Source organism: Chelonia mydas, chromosome 5, assembly GCF_015237465.2.
Source record: "Chelonia mydas isolate rCheMyd1 chromosome 5, rCheMyd1.pri.v2, whole genome shotgun sequence".
In the NCBI taxonomy this organism is placed as follows: Eukaryota; Metazoa; Chordata; order Testudines; family Cheloniidae; genus Chelonia; species Chelonia mydas.
This window is the reverse complement of record NC_051245.2, coordinates 99,358,682-99,380,311: the sequence shown is the minus strand read 5'-3', so window position 1 is coordinate 99,380,311 and position 21,630 is coordinate 99,358,682. Positions and strand designations below refer to the sequence as shown.

At 41.3% G+C, this 21,630-nt stretch overlaps 1 protein-coding gene across 2 annotated transcripts in view; it reads left to right on the top strand.

The window, feature by feature from the left end:
• The window catches only part of LOC102938927 (histone-arginine methyltransferase CARM1), a 136,397-nt gene that overhangs the window by 64,718 nt on the left and 50,049 nt on the right, over positions 1–21,630 (top strand). For both annotated transcript variants that reach the window (XM_037901876.2, XM_043547129.1), the window contains 3 exons: positions 5,877–5,983; positions 6,189–6,293; positions 13,927–14,037. In XM_037901876.2, coding sequence (XP_037757804.1) covers positions 5,877–5,983; positions 6,189–6,293; positions 13,927–14,037 — 323 coding nt within the window. The remainder of the gene's footprint in view (positions 1–5,876; positions 5,984–6,188; positions 6,294–13,926; positions 14,038–21,630) is intronic.

Genomic DNA, 21,630 nt, shown 5'->3' with positions numbered 1-21,630 from the left:
GGGCCCTAGGATTAACAGTGAATATTCTGTTGGTTCTTGAAAATCAAGCAGGAATGTTGAATAGATTTTTAGCTCCAAGTGTTTGGCACTTGGTTGGAAAATGTAGAGTTCTAATCAGGGCAACCCAGAAATATGCAAGTTATGTGTTTAACCATTCTTGGGGTGGATTATTTTTGAACTTTACTTTCAAATAAAGACTTACAAGTAATTCTGATTCAACAGTCAGCCTTAAGTTATCTAACCTATTTTTTTTGCTGTACTATAGACACTGCTTTTTATTTGTCCCAGTAAAATTATAAATGTTCCTACCGGCATGCAGTTTTGAAAGCCTGCTTTACATACTGAAGTTGAATAGATATTTAAAATAAGACAATTTGGGATAACATCTTTGTTAAATATAGAAGTATACCTAGTCCATTTTCATGGTGGCTGGGGCAGTGCTTTGAGCATGTCTCCAGATCTGCTGGAGCAGATTAAATTCCTAGTCAGAAAACTAGGTTTCAATCAAAGAACATTAGTCAATATATGAGCGTGAACATATTCATGAGATCTGTGATGGTTAGCAGCAGCCAGGAGTTGTAAATGTTAAAAGACGTTTGAAGAGATCTTTTCTGTTAAGTAGGGTAATTAACCAGAAGGGAAAAATACTACATCAGTGTGTGGGCTGCAAATGGAACCAAAAGAGTTATTGGAAATACCTGCTTAACACAGAAGACAGAGTGGCTAGCAATGTTCTGCCTCCTTCAGGAACAATCTATGAATGAAATAGCCACCCCATTCATACTAAAAAGAATCCAAAATATGCAGCTTTTCCATTACAGATTGTCACTTCTGATTTATCTTCTATATCCATTTTATTTACAGTTTTTTCAGTCATTCGTTCAGTTTTTACACAGTCAATTGTAACCATGTAGAACTGTGGCTGTTTATGATGGGATTTACATAGACAAACGCAAGTAACTGAGGTTTCAGACAATATCTGAAAACGATAACCTTGTAATGAATACTTTTTGCCTAAAGAGATCTAAATGATTTCCTTTAGGAACAGTGTCCTGTATGAGGAAGAGAATAAACATAAATTTAAAAAAATCAAAACTCCAAGCTGCAATAATAATTTCTATCTGCGAGCTGATCTGGAATTTGAAGTTATTTATCTATAATTTCCTGCATAAGTAAAAGACTCTCTCTTTAGACGTGAAATTTGTAAAGGTTGAAGGGGCTTAACATTTAAATTTCAGTAGATGGAAACAAAATAAGAGGAGAGAGCTTTGTGTGGTATGTTGATTCAGTTAGAAGCTGGATTGAAGGCTGTGGGGATTTCAAACAGGTGAAATAATTAGTTTTTCATGGAAATGTTGTAAACTGATTCTTTAATTTAATTTATTCAGCTAAGATTTTTATTTTTTCATTTTGCTGGAATGAATTAATTGTTTCTTACCCAAAATGATTATCACGATTCATATTTATTTTTAATATAAAAGTAGCTCACATAGTTTCTAGCGTAAGCCACTGAGGTACACACAGAAAATAGAGACAGGATTAAAAGCTTACTCTAAGCTTGCTGGGAGTTAAAAGATGTAATGCAGCCACTATTTTTTCTTCCTGATTCTTGAGTACCTTGTGTGATGTTTTGGATAACAGGATGGCAGTTCAGTTCCACTATTACGGCAAGTTCTAGTAGAGGAGAGTGGGGAGGGACACAAGGAGCGTCTGTCTCTTTCCCCATTTCTCCCCTTTGCATTCTTCAAGAGGCTCTTATGTTCTTCCAGCATCCACCCAGGGCTTATGTAAAGGAAACTGATGGACTAAGGTCATCCGAGGCCAGTACTGAAAAAAAACAGACTTTTGTCTAAACACTTCATTTAGGACCACTATTCTTTCTTCTTTTAACCCAATGTCTGTTTGTTTTATAATTTGCTGGGATCATAAGTGGACAATTACTGTTGCAATCATCTATCCCGACCCAGAGGAGAAAGTACGACAAGCAGATAAACATAGTTCTTTCTCTTCTTCCCATCACGCACATCCTCTGAGATCAAAGATGAGTCATAGTTAAGGTTGCTGTTCTCTATCCTGTGTTAACACTTTTGCAAACTCTGTGTGTGTGTGTGTGAGAGAGAGAGAGAGAGAGAGAGAAAAAAAAAGATTGTCCTTGGGAGGGAAAGGAAGGCAAAGGTATTGCACCAGCTCTCACCTTTCAAATAATTAGGAAGGAATGGAAGAGGCATAAGATATTGGCTGTTTTTGGAAAAGAATTTTTCCCCTAACATGGGACTCTTTACTGCTTTACTTCATGGGAAGATAACAGCAGAAGAGTGAAATGGGTTAGTTTCTGGCCCACCTCTAGACGCAGGGCAAGCAGCTGGGCCTCACAAAGTTCTGTTCATCCCATGGAAACTGTATATCTTTTTAATGAGTTTTCTCAAATTTACTTTTTCTCTGTGCTGTGAGGGATAGAAAGGGGCATGTCAGCGATGCATCATATAGTGGCAGTGTTGATTCCAGATTGCTTATAGGTTGCTCCAGGGCTGGATATAGTCAGTCCAGGACCCCAGGCTCATAAGGCAAGGCAGGCTCTCTCCCCACCCCAATCCTTCAGTCCTGCTCGCTCACCATGGCCCCATCTTCACACAGGTGCTACCTCAAGGCAGCACCCTGGAGCCTCCATATTCAGCCATGTCATATAATTAATATATATGTCATACAACCCACTCCCAGGAGAGTGTTTGTTTAATCAGCAGGGGAGTTGTAATCGAGGGGTTTACAAAGCTGTAAGAGGGCTGCGCATGCATCACAGAGTGGGGGATTGCTCACCTCTGTGACTCAGCAAAGTCCACCAGGACACATCTGGGCTGGTGTTTTCCAGGCACATGGACTGATGATATAAAATAGGAAACAGTGTCATCATGCTTTTACCTTTCTCCTCTCGCATGTAAGTTGGAGGCAACAAGAACGCTGCCCCAGGCTTAAAGGGAAAGCCTGTGTATTAAGAACTGTAACCTGCCTGCAACATCCAGTGGGGTGAGAAAACTGCTTGATCCAAATACTGCCTAGTCTAATAAGGTTTAAGATTTAGACTGTGTGCTTACTTTTTATTTTCTTTGGTAACTAACTCTGGTCTTTTGTGCTTTCCACTTATAATCACTTAAAATCTCTCTTTCTGTAGTTAATACATTTGTTTTATATTTTACCGAAAACAGTGTGTTTTGGTTGAAGTGCTTGGGAAATCTCAGCTCAGTTTACAAAGGCTGGTGTGTGTCCTCTCCACACTGAGGGAGGGGCAGACTGGGTAATGAACTTACACTGGTCAGGCTTCTGACCAGGGCAAGACAGTATGTTCTGGGGGTGCAAAGCTGGGGGCTTGGGAGATTTGCTGGTGCCTTTCTCTGTGTGATTTGTGAGTGGTTTAGGGAACATTCACGCAATCTAGCTGGGTGTGGGGCTCCACATGCAGTTGGGCTAAGTGATAACAGCACCTGAGGGGTTTGCTGCTTGTCACTAGCAAAGCATTGTGAGAGACAGCCCAGGCTGGAGAGTTAAGACCCCAGTTCCAAGTTGTACCCCGGGGATCCCATCAAAGAGCCCCACTTGTAGTGGCAGGCAGATGGGTCCTCCCTTCCCAAAGAGATAGTGGTAGCAGTATGGGCTTTCTTGTCCCCTGCCTCACAGGAGTGGCAGCAGGGATCCACCGCCCCACAATGGTAGGAGCAAGTGCCACCGCCCCCCCACCCAATACTTACCTCTGCAGCCAAAGTGTACCTGGTTGGGTTGGGAATGAGCCAGGCCTGCTGCACTCTCCCACTGCTATATGTACAGTCCCCTGTTGGGGTGGTGTTGGCAGGGTCCACCAGAGCAGTGGGTTTCGAACTTAATACCCCTTAGTGTGTTATCTAAGCCTTAGGTGTAGACCTATAAAGCCTTTGCTTTAGTTGGCCCTGGGTTGCCCCACAAGTTCAGTGGGTTGTTACATGATTTGGTTCAGACTTGCTTGAGGAACCATGCATGTGTTTGTCTTATTCATCAGTGCTAAGCCCTCTCACTGAAACAGAATATATGGCTGTAAGGAGCGTGGAGACTCTATTCAACTCCACCTTTCCAGATTTAGTGACTCTACGTGGACAAGGGCTGAAAGACCTGAGCAGCAGCAACAGAAAAGTAAATCGCTGGCTAAATTTCTAGTGAGTTCTGCATCCTGTTTGCCATACATTTTTACCAGACATTTAAAACATTTACTTTCTGAGTCTGTCTTTGAAGTTCCTACTCAAACAGAACTCCCATTGACTAAGGTTTGCCTGAGCAAGGACAATAGGGTAGAACCCTTTATTTGTATTTGATTCATCAGCTCTACTTTTTTTTTCTTTTTGTGTGTTTGTATGTTTCTCCTTAGGAAAGCTCATATCCAACTTGTTGAAGTTTTTATGGGCTGGGTTAGGAAAGCCAGCTGCTGCCTCTCCTAGCTGTCTTTGCCTTGTTTGTGGCAGCTGTCCCCAGCAGAGAGGGACCAGTACAACTTAAGTCCTGGTTTGGGGAGCTCAAAAGTCGAAGAAAAGATGGAGGAGGTGATTGTTTTCCTTGGTTACTGTATTCTGAGATTTATTGTTGTTGGCTAATTAACTGCTGTTATATTTTTATTTTCCAGATCTCTGGGTTTGAAGGGCTGCTACTCAAACAGCTCCTACTTGACTAGAGCACTAAGTGACAACTTCCTTGTGTATGTACTTTGTATTCATCAGAAATTAATTATTTTTATTTGAAGACCTGTGGGTTTTGGAGTTCTCTCCCCCACCCCCCTTTCTCTTTCTTTTGGTCAGTAAGTTGTTAGTATAACATGGTTTACTTAAAACTGTTCTGACTGCTCTTGTTTTAACTTTTATTTCAGGAGCCAGCCATGAACAGAGGAGGGAAGACTTTCATGCTTGGTTTTATTACCATTTATGCTACTTTTATGCAGAAACCTCTTTTCAGAGCTTTTCCTTTTCTAAATAAATTTTATATTTAATTAAATTTCCGGTATGTGTTGTCTTTTGTTCCCTGTGTGAAAAGTTTTGCTTCCGTTTTTTCAATCAGATCCAAAAGCTGCTGAGCAATCTGGTTGTCCGCTTTCGGGCCTGCTTGAGTTTTCCTACCACATGTCCAATATAAAAAATGTTCAGATCCACAGATGCACACCCTGTCCTGCTCCAGGGGTGCTAGCTAGAATATTGGTAACATGCATAGTCCTCAGCAGCCTCTAGCTAGTGGTTTCTTAGACCATCCCTCTGCCCTGCAAATTTTTGTGACTTCATCCTGGGATGGATACCTCCTAGCACAAAGTTATTCCTTCCCCAATTATCCCTACTGTTCTCATTATTGGCTGAGGCTACTCTAGGTGGACTCTGAAGATTAACTCCCCTTTGCCCAGCTTTTCTGCAACACAAAGAAACTCCTCCAACAGATTCAGCCATAACTCATGGCCACTTGTACAGGCCTGTCAGGGATTCACCACAGGGCAACAGTGTTATGACCACCCACATACTCCTCAATAATCAGTTCAGATACTGAGACTCATCTCTCAAGGCTCCCGAAAGTTTAACAAAGATGGAGAATTCCATACCATGTAATATAACCTAATAATTTAACACATGCATTCCATTACTAGCTCTGCCATCATATTCTACTGTTTTGCATTAACATAACATTTTTCTTAATGTAAATAATCAACTGTAGCTGAGACTGTTGGGTCAGCTAATAAATAGCTAACTTTATAAGAGGAACCATTCCCCTTCACCACTCCAAACAAAATCTATCACTGAGTTCTTGTTGTGAACATGCTGTTTTGCTCTCTGTGGGTTAGTAGCTTTCATTTCTTGCTCCATTTTTCTTTTTTTCTTTTCTAGAATACAGCACATTTTCAAATGCACTGAAGAGGTGCCGGAATCAGAAGAAGGAACACTCCGTTTTCAATCAGCGAACAGAAGAGGCATCTGCTGCTCAGTATTTTCAGGTAACAAAGCCATCTAATGCCAGTTTTGTGGAAGCTAAGTTATAGATGTTTCCCCGTTTTTCTGACCTTAGTCACCGGACTAGGTAGAAAGTTAGCTCAGGATTCTGCAGCAAAGGGTCAGGCCCTTGTTACTGTTGAATACGGGTAGTTTGGTAGAAGATGGGCTTTATCTTTTTCTATTTTTCCATTCCTCCTTTCCTTTTAGTTTTATGGCTGTCTATCTCAACAACAGAATATGATGCAGGATTTTGTGAGGACGGCCACATATCACAGAGCTATTCTACAGAACCACATAGATTTTAAAGACAAGGTAAGCTCTGTTGGATCCAAACATAATCGTGTCCGGAAGAATAACATTGATTGAACTCTCCCATCTGATCTTTCCTAGAACTTTGTGCATGAGTGTACTGATATGCAACTCATATGTTTACAAAAATAGGTGTCAAGTATACGGATGCTTAGGCAATATGGTGATGGGTCACATTAAAGGTATCTTAGGATAGATTGAATCTAAACCCTGGATCCAAACATTAGATCAGAATTTCACAGCTGGCCCCTGCAGACTAACCAGAAACCCAAATCTGAACAATCCTGAAATCTTTCTCTAACAGTGCCCAAATGCTTCACAGGAAGGTGCAATAAAGTTTGCATTAGGCAGGTTTGGGGCAATCTGCCCTCCTCCTCCCCCAACCCCCCCCCCCAAAAAAACCCCAAATAAAAAAGATTAGGTCTCCTCCTACTTGCTAATAGTTAAGAGATTGGCTTAAATCATGAAGTATGAGGTTGAATATCCCTTCCAAAAATGTGTATCATATCATACCTCTGGATATTCATAGAATCATAGAACTGGAACGAACCTCGAGCGATCATCTAGTCCAGTCCCCTGCACTCCAGGCAGGACTAAGTATTATCTAGACCATCCCTGACAGGTGTTTGTCTAACCTGCTCTTAAAAATCCCCAATTATGGAGATTCCACAACCTCTGTAGGCAATTTATTCCACTGTTTAACCATCGTATCCATATACATGGTCAATCCCTTTTTGAATCTTGCTAAATTTTGATCCCTAAAGACATCATCTTGTGACAATGAGTTCCACAGTTTACTTACACATTGTGTGAAAAAAGTATTTCCTTTGATCAGTGTTGAATTTGCCATCTTTTAGTTTATTGAATGTCCCTGCTGCAAATTGGGTAGAAGTCTTCATTGAGCAATCTACGGGGATGCCCAGTCCCCTTTCTTGAATTGATATCGTTAATTTAGAACCGTGTAAGGTGTATCTGAATAGATAAAATGTTTTCACACCAAAGTCGCATTACTCTGTTTCAGTGTTGAACTTAATTTGCCACATTGCGCAGTCACACCTGGCTTTGGTTAGGTCCATCTGCAGTTCCTCTCTGTCTCTCTGTTCTTGACTAACCTAAATAACTGTGTAATCTGCAGAATTTGCTGTCTCACTATTCATCCCTCTTCCAGATCATTAATCAATATGTTAAGCAGCATAGGATCCAGTATGGAACACCGCTATAACCAAAAATGCAATCTGAAAGCAACAGTTTACCAATCTGCTAAAAGTTTTCCAGGTCTGTAAATGGCTAAGACTGTGCACTGCACCTGTAATGTCTTCCCCCAACTCCTGCTTTCTGTGTGCACTTATCTGCTTTTTAAGACAACAGCAAAAAACAAGGCTGACGTCAACTCAGGACCATCTAAAATTGACACCACCCCAAAACAAGACTTTTAATACAATCTAAATTATTAAGCAAGAAATTTCCCCTTCATAAAACATAAGTCAAAATAAGGAAAATAGTTAAAATAAAGTTTCTCTTCACTTTTTAAAGTTTCTGATATTCTGAGTTTTTCTTCTTTGTATGTGTTAATAAAAGGTTAAGATGCATTTTATGATGCCTGTTTGCAATGGGAATAGGTCAGTCATACCTTTTATGCAAACCTCAAACCATACTTAACTGTTTAATTTTGTAAAAGTAAAACAAAGGGGTTTAAGAAACCTTAACCCCTTTTATGCCTGAGACAATCCTCCCCTCCCATCGACTCAACAATACCAGTGAGCTAGGAGCATGGGAGGGCTTGCCCAGTTTGCCTGGAACACCAGTGCCTGGCCCATAAGAGTGTGAATGGTATTGGATTGTCGATTTGTTACATCATCAACTGATTAATTTTCTTACCAGAACAGGTAGAAATCTGGTATTACAAGGTCTGTAACTAGTAGAACAGCAGTGGATTGGGAACACTCCTTGTCCTTTGGCTCCCTACTGATGAGAACCCCAATAAGAGTTTTTGCTTTTTATAGTGAGAAGGTAGAAAATGGACAGCAGAACCCAGTTGTGCACATTTCTTTTATGCTGAATTAAGGAGGAGGAAGTGTGTAGGCTGTGTATATTTTGTACCTGTTGGCCCCTTTAGCAGCTATTGCTGTTGTACAGCTGCTTGCGTTCTCTCTTGGGGTATTTATTTTTCCAACTGTTGGAGCTGCCTTGGCCTCTGTTCAGCATACCTAATAGTAAAGCTGTTACAAACTTAATGCTGCCGGCCACCCACCTAGAGAATGGTCTCTCTATTCCCTGTCCTGTGAAATGAGAAGTTTCAGAACAAATGTGGTAGAAAAATTGGATTGGATATTTTGTGAGAAAAGTCTTTCCCACGAGAATCTGAGAATTCCCGTGCTGCTTAGGTTTGGGCTAGCCAGGGCAGAAATACTGCACCAGTGTTTACTGTGAAAGCCAGAAAGCATAGAGGCATATGAAAGACTGAAATATATAAGAAGCATGATGGGGGGAGGGAGTAGGATGAGGATAAAAGAGCACAGTAATTTTCAGATCTTCAAAAAGAGTTTGATTCAGTTGTTACTTGTTTCTTAGCCAGTTTGGCCATTCAGTTGATTTTCACATTTCTGTCACTTTCCTCCTTTGATGTAAGGAAGTCAAATTACCTGAAGTGAAAGGCATTTATGGTGGAGAAGCAATCACCTTCACATTTCAATTATTTTTTGGAAAAATTTATCTTGTGAAGGAATGAAGCGGTTGGTCTGAGGTGTGGTGGTAAAAACTGATTCTGGACCCCTTGATAACGTTCTTGGCGGTATTTTCAATACACATTCTGTTTGTAATTTGAGTAATAGATGAGCTACTTCAGAACCAACTGTGGGTAGTGCTTGTACCAACCATTTGTGTTTTTAAGGAAGCCTAAAGAATATGGAGACAATTTTTAAAAAGTAATGAATCCTAGATAATAAAGTTAGGAAACATTGCTTGGATTGTCCTCTACACTACTTAAAATTGTCCTCTTCTCCATAACAACCTTTTAAGTGTTGTCTCTACAGTACTTTCACTAGTGTTGCCTGAAACTTTTTAATCATACATTTTTTCTATTCTTGTCTGGTCTCCCTCACTATTTGGCATTAGGAAATAATTTCCTAAGTACCTATGTTGCTTTTGAAAATTTTACCCTGGAGTTCAAATGTTGAAGTGCCACTAACAAGGCACCTTGCAAGTCAAAATGTCTTCTTGTGGTTTAACTAGAAGTAATGACCTAAAACAAAAAAATACAATATTTTTAAATAGATGGTAAATGTAAAGTTAGAAATAATTTCCAAATTCTCTTTTGAAAATGGGATTTAGACTCCTAAATCACTTGGCACTTTTGAAAATGTTACCCATAAGTGTAATTTTTAAAAAAAATTATTTGAGTAGTTTATGTACTACACCTGCCCTAAGTCGCCCCAGCCAATTTTTGTGACTTTTAAAGTCACATTTTTCTTGTATTTTAAAAAGTCCCCTCCCCACCCTCCTTTGCTGTATGGAAGACTCACACAAACAAAGGGGAACTGACCTGATTCTACAGGGGACCAGACTATATAAAAAGTGCTCTCAAAGGCATTCAGCAAACAGAGAGAGAAATTAGAAAGAGAAAACGAATCTTTCAATCAGATAATAATTAGATGTTACAAATAACAACAGTATGGTAGAAATAGTTAGACCATACTGTGATTGATTTTTTTTAAATTGATAGTGTCCCTTTCAGGAATAAGGCCCTTATTCTAGAGCCTTGCAACCTGACCCAAACCCAATGGGTCCAGATGACAAGTGTCAGGTCCAGGTGAGGTGGAATAACAACAGGACGCCCTCAGGGTGCTCTCCCCCTGCTGCTGGTGGGGCCGGAATGGCAATGGCTGCGAGCCCCATTCCTGCTGGCTGTCTTAGCGCTTCTTATTTCACAGCACAGCAGAGGGCAATGGATGACAGGAATGGGTCATGCAGCTGCTGCCAACCCCGTGGGCAGGAAGCTGTGGCAGTGCTGATTAAGGGATGGGGGGAAAGGTAGGGATCGGGTTGGGTCCTGGTCAGGCCTAAAAATTAGGCCTGAGCAGATCTCTGTTTTGCAAATGCTTAAGCATGTGTATATCTTTCCACCTGTGGACAGTCCCACTAAATTCACATGTGGAAAATTACTCACCTTTATGAGAGTTTGCAGGATCATGACCTCACTCTAATTAGATGGGTACAGCACAAATCCTCCCTGAAATGTTGATTTTTCACAATTATTTAAGTAGCCACACATCTACTTCAGACTAGTTCTTGAAACTCCCACAAATTACTGTCCTTATTTATTTACTTATACATAGATATAAATACATGAGTGCAAATACATATATAGAGTAAACTCACTAACAGGCAGTCCTAAAACTGGACACTTATATTGAGAATATTTGACTTCTTATTGGGAAAAAAATGCTAATTCCATGTATTGAAAATCCACTGTGGTCACTAAGACAATGCACTGTGAAAATCTCTACACAGCAACTAGACACCTGCAGCAGGCCTGTGCCAGCCGATGTGGGTTCATGGGGCTTAGGCTGTGGGGCTGTTTCATTGAACTATAGACTTCTGGGCTCAGGCTGGAGCATGAGCTGCAGGGCCCTGCGAGCTGGGGTGGGTCTCCAAGGTTGGGCTGCAGCCTGAGCCCGGATGTCTGCACTGTAATGAAACAGCCCCACAGCCCAAGCCCCACAAGCCTGAGTCAGCTGACATGGGCCAGCTGTGGGTTTTCTTTGCAGTGTAGACATACCCACTGAGGGCTGGATTCTGATGCTCTTACAATGGATAGTGCCTGTCATGACATTGCTGGCCCCTTAAAGGGAGTCTGGGCCTAGGCTACCTGTGAAGAGTTAATTTAATGAGCCCATCTAGGTAGTTAATTGGATAATGAACACTTGGGCCTGATAAAAGACTATTAGGGCTTGCTTACAGGAGGTGCTCATAGAGAAAGAAACTTTCCAAAGGGAGAGACGCTCCCAGGATTGGGAACCACAGGCCCCAAGGAGGAAGGCTGTGTAACCTCCGAGCCCAAGGAAAGAGACTTTAGTTCAAGCTTATTTTGGATTTAATAAAGTAGAACCCCTTCAGGGGAATCTTGTCTCATATCCATTTGGACTGTGTGGAGTTCTTAAAAGGCCCTGAAAGAAAGGAAACCAAGGTAGGTATGCCTGCAGCACCACATTATCTCAGCAGGGGGTACCTCATGCCCTATAGCAGTACCTTACTCCACAAAGTCGGATGGACCATATGAGAAGTAAGGTGTGTTACTGGATGTGAGGAAGGGGCTCAGAATCTGGCCCTAAGTAGAAAGCCGCATTTCTCCATTCCATTGGTAATGTTTAACCATAGCCATTGGTTCTTCCCTCTCCTCTCGACATATACAAAAAGGAAAGGTTATGATCAGCAGTGTTCCCCAGTAGGTTTTGAGAAATCTTCTACCAACAAATCCTTCCGTTGGCCCTGTGGTTAAACAGAAACTTGTGCTTGATTGTCATTGGCTCCCTGCCTCTACCTTTTCTTTATTCCCCTTTACCCAATATTTGCAGTAATTTGCTGTTTTGAAGTTAGCTCCTCTGGGCATGGAGGTGTGGTCTAATACCCACCAAAGCACGGAAACAAAACTGGCTCTGTTACAGCCTGTTGTCTGTGAAATAAAAAATGAACTTAATAAAATCTTGCACTAGGAAAAGAAAATAATATTAGAGGCAATGTTTTGGCCCCAAGGCCTAATTTGAAGCTATGTAAAATAAAAGAAACAATGTTAGTTGCCTTAGTATTTCCTGTATCTGTGAAACAGAGATTCAGACTGGCTACAATATGCACTGGCGGTTGGATTGCTTTCATTAGTACGTAGCCTAGGTTTCACATAAAGTATGTTTTTTAAAAGTGAAGCACGCTTTCAGCCCTGACAGATTTTCTTGCCAATACTACTTCTCTTTCTTTTTATGTATTCACAAAAATATCTTATTTTTCAAGGCTGCTACGCAAATTGCATTATTGGGAGGTTTTGAGCTTATTGGTAGATTGAGCTGCAGCATTTATTAGAGAAGGGCCATTGGGGCAGTTTTTGGAGCCAGTTTAATTTAAGGCCAGGGCTCAGGTTTGAGGTTAAGTCAGGAGCATGGTCTGGTTTCTGAATAGATAGCACTGAAGTCTTATGAGGTTTTGTTCCCAAATGGCAAAAATCACAAAGTTAAATGTTCTTGTGAGATTTCCACTATCTTGGGCCAAATCTCATGAGAATTTCAGCCAGATTTGAATTGCAGAATAAGGCTTCTTGTTTTGTATCCAGCCCAGAAACAAAACCAGAGGGGGCAGGTTCAGATCTGGAGATTCATTTCTGAATTACTTCTCTTTCACTCACACTCTCACTCACTGGTTAGGCTACTCATCTTAATCATTCTGCCACTAACTACCAATATCTATCTATGCACTTTTGAATCTCTTTAACCATGAAATCTTGAGTGACTTGTAATTCCATTGCTACACTCTTTATGCAGCTTAGTATAGAGGGATTTGTGTGGACCTGCTGGTGTTAGTAATAAAGATAGCAGCAGAATGCAGACTGCTTAGGCAATACTATGGCACCAGCATTTGAAATGAGAAAATACATTAAAAGAAACCCCCACTGCATACTTTACTGACATAAGGAGTCCCATTGGAGGACTCCACAGAGCTATTTATGTGATTAAAGTTATACATCTGCATAAGTGTTTTCATTTAAAAAAACAAAAAAACCCAAAACTCAGTGCTGCAGTGATACTATTTGCTTAAAGTTAAATATGTGCGTAAGTTTTTTCGGAATCAGGGCCTTCATTTGAAAACTACACCCAGCTATTTATGGACCTAGCAGTATGTAAAAATATTGCACAAAATATATACATATATGTCTGTGTATGTACATGTACAGATTACATGTACATGTACATCTAATCTATCTAAATCTTACTTAATACTTCACCCATTTTCTGTATTCTTTGTGATACAGCATGGCCAGAGGGCAGCAGGAGAGTGTTAGAAGGGAGCCTTATTCCCTGTAGAGGGAAGAAAGTTTGCTATAGATTTATTAAAGCACCTGAAGCCAATTAGAGCCCCTGAAGCCAGTCACCTGATAAAACCCCCCTGCTTCAATCAGACAAGGAAAGGGGATGAAGCAGAGTGGATTGGTGTTGGAGCAGAGAGTAGTTTGGAGGAGTTGAAGCAGAGTGGATTGGTATTGGAGCAGAGAGCAGTTTGGAGGGAAGCAGAGGAGAGTTTGGAGAAGTGCTGCGGTGGGCTAAGAAGACCAAGACCCTAGGTAAAGGGACACTTGGTTTGTGCAGAGGGAGGGCAGGAAGCACCAGAAGCTGAAGGGCAGTAGAGGGAAGTAGCCCAGGGGAAGGAACCGCTAGTTCAAGCAGTTTATCTATTTAAATGTAAGCACCCAAAATAAAATGTATGATGATTGGCTTTTTAACACCATTTTTCCTCCCAGTTTAAATATTTCTTTAGGATGTCATGCTTGGTCCTCTGGGACTTAGACATACAAGAATGAAATAACAACTTTGAAAATAATCCACCTTCTAAACTTTGTTTTTTTGGTTTTTTTGGTGTGCCTTTTGTTTTCAAGGTGGTCCTAGACGTTGGCTGTGGATCAGGAATCCTTTCGTTTTTTGCAGTGCAGGCTGGAGCTAGAAAAGTCTATGCAGTTGAAGCCAGCTCAGTGGCAAAATATGCCGAGGTAAGTGTTTTGTTCAACCAGGTGTTAAACTGGTCTGTAGGTAACTAGTGTACCACAAAGGCAACAGATATCTAGGACCACATCTCACAAATGGCAATGCTGCAGATTTCTGTTTATAACATGACTAAGGATGTATGTTGTTAGTGTTCATAATTTAAAAATATCTTTAAAGATATTCTGGTTGATACAATGTAATAAATACTGATAGTAATATAATAAATCATTTTCCTTCCTTTTTAATAAGGTCACAAATGCCCTTAAAATAACGATGATTAAATCTTTTCTCCCCGACAAAATTTTTTTTGCTTTTCCCTTTTGTATTTTTTTAAATTTTTAACAAAAATTCTTTTGGCTGTAGGTGCTCTGACTATTGATTTAATTTCCAATCCCTTAGTGTGATTAGTCAGCTCCTTCTCTGGTCTTAGGAAATAATCACACACTTGACTGAGCTGTAACATGTGTCCTGTTTAAGTCGAGAGAGGGAAATAACTACTAAGGTCACTGATTAGTAAATAATATAATTTTGTACGTCTTTCTGATCCAAATATCTTATTTTTCTTTTAGCGAGTTGTAATACTAATTTAAAGATGATAGATGGACAACACTCTCAACTGGCAGTCTTTTAAGCATAGACAAAGCAATTAAGGAGCTGCAGTGGAAGTTTGCCAATGCTACCCTAACAATGTGGCCCTGTCTTGCTCTGTTAGAGTCGAGATGATAGCTCATCCTGCAGAACCAATTCAATCCTTGAGCTGTCTGCCAATTGTCAATTGTAATAATGGTTTTCGTGATAAGAAAACCTGTGAACTGGGAATTAAGGCTGTTTGGGTTTTAAAGGAAGAACATCTGCAGTATTAGACACTTTTACTTTTTTTCCAAATATTCATATCTACAAACCTGTAGGTTTTAACATTTTCCTTTTGGCTCTGATACAGGGCTCCAAAGAGTCTTCCTGTTCATTGTTTTATAAACTTGTATCAATGAATGAATGTCTCATAGAAATGTTCTGGATTTAAGAAAGGTAAATATTATGATAGATGTAGAATTGAGCTGGGAATCGCATAGCATCACCTTCATATTTCCAGCTTATTTGTGCTGTGGTTAAAAATGCTTGAATAGAGGCTACTCATTATTTTTATTCATTTGTTTATACATAAACAAGATATTGTGTATATATATTTTGTAGCTGGTAAGTATAAAAAAAGGTTTAGTGTAATCACTCGAAAGGACTGTGGAAAGACCTGCATAGCAGGCCCACCTTTTTTTTTTTTTTTTTCTGGAAAATCTTTTCTGTCTTCAAATTTAGATTATGGAAGAACTCTCGCTGAGTTTTAGCTTTGCTAATTAAAGTGAGAACTGTTTGTGATGTTTGTCATTTGCCAGAGACATCAAAAGGCATCTGAAAAGTTACACACACCCCAAAAAATTATGCATGGCCAAGTTCTGACTTCACTGGTGCTGCAAGGACAAGTTCAGTGGAGTTAAAATTGTGGTCCAGTCGCTTGATTTCATGGTAAACTGAAGTATTAACTAGCAGTGGTCAGGATAATGGGATACCAGATCTCTAATAATAAAGAACAAAAGGGAACTCAAATGACCTGGGACATTGGAAATGAGATGTGGAATTTTTTGCCTTTTGGTCACAGGTTTGAATTTGGTCCAGGTCAGAAGTAAACAAAAGTGATTGTTATCAGTAGGCTGATAGCCTGAGGACAGGTAGATTATACATAAAGAAATGAATAGACACCTCCCCCCCCCCAACCATGGTTGTGATAGAGTTCATGCCACGTCTGTGTTCTGTCAAGTGCTATTTACACTTATGGTGCAATATAAACCTTTTATTAGAATAACTGGTGCCCTACTGGTGTAGAGAGAGAGACCAAGAATCCATTAGGTCCGGTAACTGAATTGCCTTCCCACTTTCAGAGCTGGTTTCTCCAGTGATGGCTAACATACATTGGTGGGGCAGATTGCACTGCTGCAGACTGTGCTTGCACCACTTCTTTTTGTGGAGAAACAGAAAACTTCAGTCCCCAGGGCGGTCAGCCCAGCTACTCTCACAAGCACTAGATTAACACTGAAAATAATTTTTAAAAAGGGAATATGTATAACAATATCAACTACCTGCAGGGTTAAATGCTACAACTGCTTAACAATATCTGACAGTTTAGGAGCAGAAATGAAGAACACCGTATTCAGTTGTAACTACAGGGGAGGGAATGTTGGGTGGAAAAAATGCAGGTGCCGAAATTGGGATTTACCCGGGGCATAAGAAGTAGTTAGGGTAATGAAGGGTCTTATCCGCTTCTTGGTTTTAAATTTCATTCAAATTATGATATCTTCAAGAGCACAGTACCCCCTTCCCTGTGCTGAAATATGGATTCATTATTGTTTTAGAAGGAAGAACGTCATGCTCTCAGTCACCAGCACAGACAATATTAGCTGACAGAGCACTGAGTTTCCAAACACCATCTTTCTGACTACTCTACATGGTTCATATATGGTTCTGTGTTCCTTGGCACTAACCTATCTTATCTGCTTCTTGGTGGTGGTTAAAACGTAAGAGGGCAATTGAAACTTCTTAATTTTTTCCTCAAAATAGCAGTCTACAAAGCACCCAGGAAAGCTTTCCAAGAAAGAATTAATAAAAGAGTGCTCTAGTGAGTTCTCATGACTCAGACTTCCTTTTACTGTATAAGATATGCGGCAAGAGGCTGACTAATGCACTATGCAGTATTTATGTGGACCCAGCTGCTAAATGAGGACAGACACATGCATAGAATTAAATGTCAGGCCTGCAACTTTTATTAGACTTTAACATGGGGAGGGGCACTGCGCACCCATCATCCATACTCCCCTATACCAGGCATTTAATTGGTTCCAGTGCAGGGGTTACTGGGCTCCTTATCATATAACCCATTAACTGGTGCCAGGGCTACTGGGCTCCTTCCCATATAACCCATAACATGGGATGGCTCTCCTCAGCCTACCCCCCACGACTCAGATCTCAGTCCTAGCACCTCCCCCCTGTGAAGGGGACAGTGGGTGAAGCAGGGTGGGGACCTCAGCCCGTGAGGTCACAAGGTCTGACCTTGGCCCATGAAGGCCACAAAGTCTCACTGTATCACCTGAGCCCAAGGCCTATCACCAAAATCCCAGATCTCTTACCTCTGGGAACCATTCGTTTTATTCTCTTAAACACACTGGAAAACAGCCACAGTGGGCACCAGCAACTACCGTGGTCGCTCCCTGCCCAGCCATGCCGCCTGGTATCACGCCACCTGTCCAATCCATGCCCGCACATCTAGCTGTACTTCAAAACCTCCCTCTGACTGATGTACGCCGTCATTCCCAGAAACTTCTGTCTGATTGTAATGGATGTCCCTATGATGTATCACTGAGCCCCGTTTCTCCAGGAATATCATGGTGACCCCCTTATTTACTTTCTTACTACCTTGCCCATATGCACTAGGTCTGCTCCCAGCCATTGCCTGTCAGTGAGCGCAGAAGTGGCATGAGCTGATCCCACTGCATGTCTCTTCTCGACATGTACAACTTCGCCCCTGCAGCCCAGCTGAGATCCAGCTGCTGTATTGGCCCAATGCACCGCAGAGTGCCCACAAATCCAGATATTGCATATGCTGTGTGTGGCTTCTGAAACAAACAAGTTAGTTATGTTTTGCTGTTCCCTGCCATCTTTTGCTTGGTGCAGATGTAAGTCCTGTAACACCCTGATTTCTAGCACCCTCTTGAGTGCACCTGCTGTGAGCTGAAACCCCTTGTAACTGCTGATGTTGCTATCCCAATCCTGAAAGAATAAGTACCAAATTTGGAGGGAGGTCAAGATCACACCAGTGCAGGGTTTTTCTCAATACTGCACTGAATTGGTACCTTATCAGACGTGCCATCATTGTGTATGAACAGCGGTCCTGGTTGTAGGCCCCAGGTTTTTAGCAAGGCTCTTATTACCTTTACAGGGCACAAGTGCTCATCTGCACATTCCTTCAGCCCCACATAAGCCTCCTTTTCCTTCTGGCCTGTTTATGAATACCAAAAATGCAGGGACACTGCTCCTGCAGGTAGCTGCACATCATCTCTTACATTTAATGGGACCTGTCTGCAGCTGCCATAAGCACCAGTTCACTCATTCTAAAAGCAACAGAGAAGGCAACAACAAATGCTGCTGTAAATAAAATGGCTTTCCTCCCACAGCTGCAGAGCCTATACTAGTGGGTAACCTGTAATCCCTTCCTTACTTTTTAAAAATATACGGCAAGAGGTTGACTAATACACTATGAAATATTATAATTTGGCAAAAATAATTTGTTAAATAAACCACACTGAGTGGTTCAGTAACCTTAACATTTTTATTGTGCGGTTTTTTACATACTAGTTTTCAAAATCTAGTAACACAGTGAGTCTTCATTAGCAATGTTCTAATATATAACGCCTGGTTATAGCAAGAATGGATTAGTTTCTGTCAGTTTCTTCCTGGTTACAGTCATCATTCCTCTTGTGGTATTTCTTGCCATCTGTTTCAGATGTCCAAAGTATATACTGTAGGATCTGAAATTAACAAGTTAAATTTATTGAGGCATTTCTAGAACAAATATCCATAGACCTGGTAGTAGTGGGGGACTTTACCCAGATATCTGTTGGAAAAATAATACAGAAAAACACAAAATGTCCAATAAGTTTATTGGAATGTGTTGGGGACAACTTCTTGTTTCAGATGGTGGAAGAAATAACTGGGGGGGCAGCCATTTTAAACTTGATTCTGACTAACAGGGAGGAATTGGTTGTGAATCTGAAGGTGGAAGGCAACTTGAGTGAAAGTGATCATGAAATGATAGGCTTCCTGATTCTAAGGAAAGGAAGGAGTGAGAGCAGCAGAATAAGGGCAATGGACTTTTTAAAAGCAGACTTTAATAACCTCAGAGAGTTAGTAGATAAAGTCCCTTACAAAGAAAATCTAAGGGGGAGACAGGAGTTCAGGCAAGCTTGCAGTTTCTCTGAGACCATATTAAAGGCACAACAGCAAACTATCCTGATACAAAGGAATGATAAGTAGAATAGTAAGAGGCCACTATGTTTTGCCTCAGGAGCATTCTGATTACCTGAAAATCAAAAAGGAATCTTACAAGTGGAAACATGGACAGATTGCTTAGAATGAGTACAAAAGAATAGCACAAGTGTGTAGGGACAAAATCAGAACAAGGGGGAATGAATACAAGCCAGAATAGGGAGAGAACAGGTTAAAGAATATTTAAGTAAGTTAGATGTATTCAAGTCAGTAGGGCCTGATGAAATTCACCCTAAGAAACTAGCTGAAGCAATCTTGGAACTATTAATGATTATCTTCTAAAACACATCAGCCTAACTTCAGTACCTGGAAAGATACTGGAACAAATTATTTAACAATCAGTTTGTAAGCACCTAGAGGATGATAGAGTGATAAGTCATAGCCAACGTGAATTTGTCAAGAAAAAGTCATGCCGAACTAGCCTAATTTCCTTCTTTGACAAAGTTACTGGCCCAGTGGCTGGGGGGGAAGCAATAGACATGATATATCTTGATTTTTAGTGAAGCTTTTGATGGTGTCCCACATGACATTATCGTAAGCAAACTATGGAAATGTGATCTAGATGAAATTATTATAAACTGAATGCACAATTGATTGAATAACCATGCACAAAGAATGGTTATCAATGGTTTGCTGTCAAACTGGGAGATGTATCTAGGGGATCCTACAGGGGTCAGCCCTGGGTCTGGTTCTGTTCAGTATTTTGATTAATTACTTGAATAATGGAGTGGAGAGTGTGTTTATAAAATCTGTGGATCACACCAAGCTGGGAGGGGTTGTAAACGCTTTGAAGGACAAGATTAGAATTCCAAATAACTTTGATAAATTAAAGAATTGGTCTGAAATCAGCAAGATGAAATTCAGTAAAGACATATGCAAAGTATTAAACTTAGGAAGGAAAAATCAAACACACATCTACAAAATGGGAAATAATTGGCTAGGTGGCAGTACTATTGAAAAGGATCTGTGGGTTATAGTGGATCACAAATTGAGTATGAGCTAACAGTGTGATGCAGTTGCAGAAAAGGCTTTTTCGGAGTGCCTTAACAGGAATGTCATATGTAAGATACGGAAGATAATTGTTCCACCCTACTTGGCAGCGATGAGGCCTCAGTTGGGGAACCATGTATAGTTTTGATGGCCCCATTTTAAGAAAGATGTGGACAAACTGGAGAGAGTCCAGATGAGAACAACAAAAATGATAGTTCAGATTTTCTAAATCTTTTATGAGGAAAGGTTAAAAAAAGTGGTATGTTTTAGTCTTGAGAACAGAAGACTGAGCAAGGGACCTGATAAGTCCTCAAATATGATAAGGCCTGTTATAAAGAGGACAATGATCAATTGTTCTCTATGTCCACTAAAGCTAGTTCAAGAAGTAATGGGCTTAATCTGCAGCAAGGGAGGTTTAAATTAGATATTAGGAAAAACTTCCTAACCGTAAGGGTACTTAAGTGCTGGAATAGGCTTCCAAGGGAGGCTACGAAATCCACGTAATTGGAGGTTTTTAAGAACAGATTAGACAAACACCTGTCTAGATATACTTGGTCCTGCTTCAGTGTGGGGGAATTGACTTGAGGTCCCTTTAAGCCCTACGTTTCTATGATTGTCCGAGCCCCACTGAAAGAAAGACGAGGCAATGTATGAGGATTAATTAGGCCACAACTTTATTCACTCAGTGTGTATGGTAGTACCCAACAATAAATTGTATAATGCAAGTCATGATTAAGGCTGTGAGTTTGTCACGGAGGTCACAGATTCCGTGACCTCTGGGACTTCTTTAATGGCCGGTGTGGCCGGCTCAAGGAAGCTCAGGTAGCCCCTGCGCCAGGCGCACCAGCCACTGCTAGGGCAGTCTTAGGCCACCATGCCCCCAAGCCCCTGTCACCCGTCCCCGGCCACAGCAGTAGTTTGGCTTCGCACCTCCCATTGGCCGGGAACCACTCGCAGAGCTGCCTGGCCATGCCTCCACCTAGCAGCTGAGCAAGGGGGATGTTGCCGCTTCCAGGGAGCCCCCCAGGTAAGCCCCGCCCAGAGCCCACTTCACCCCGTCCTGTGCCCCAACTCCTTGCCCCCTCCCACACCCAAACTCTGCTGCTGCTGGGGTGAGGAGGCACGGAGCCAGGTAGGAAGCCTGCTGGCCTCGCCAACCCCCCTCCCCAGCACCAGCAGGGGTCCTGGGCTGTGTGCCACGGCCCATGCCCCCCAGCCCCCCCCAGCAGCCGGGCTGCCCTCCCCTTGCACCCACAGGGCCTCCAGGCAGCCCATCCCCAAGTTTTATTCACTGGTAAAAGTCATGGAGAGGTCACGGGCCATGAATTTTTGTTTACTGCCCGTGAACTGTCCTTGACTTTTATTAAAAATACCCGTGACTAAAATGTAGCCTTAGTCATGATTATTTCCTTAATTGCGTCCATCTTTTTGGAATGGCTGATGGCACCCCTCCATTTGTATGAGGATTAAGGGAGCTGGAAAAAGGGGGAGAGTTTCTCTCTCCACCATACCAGATTTCA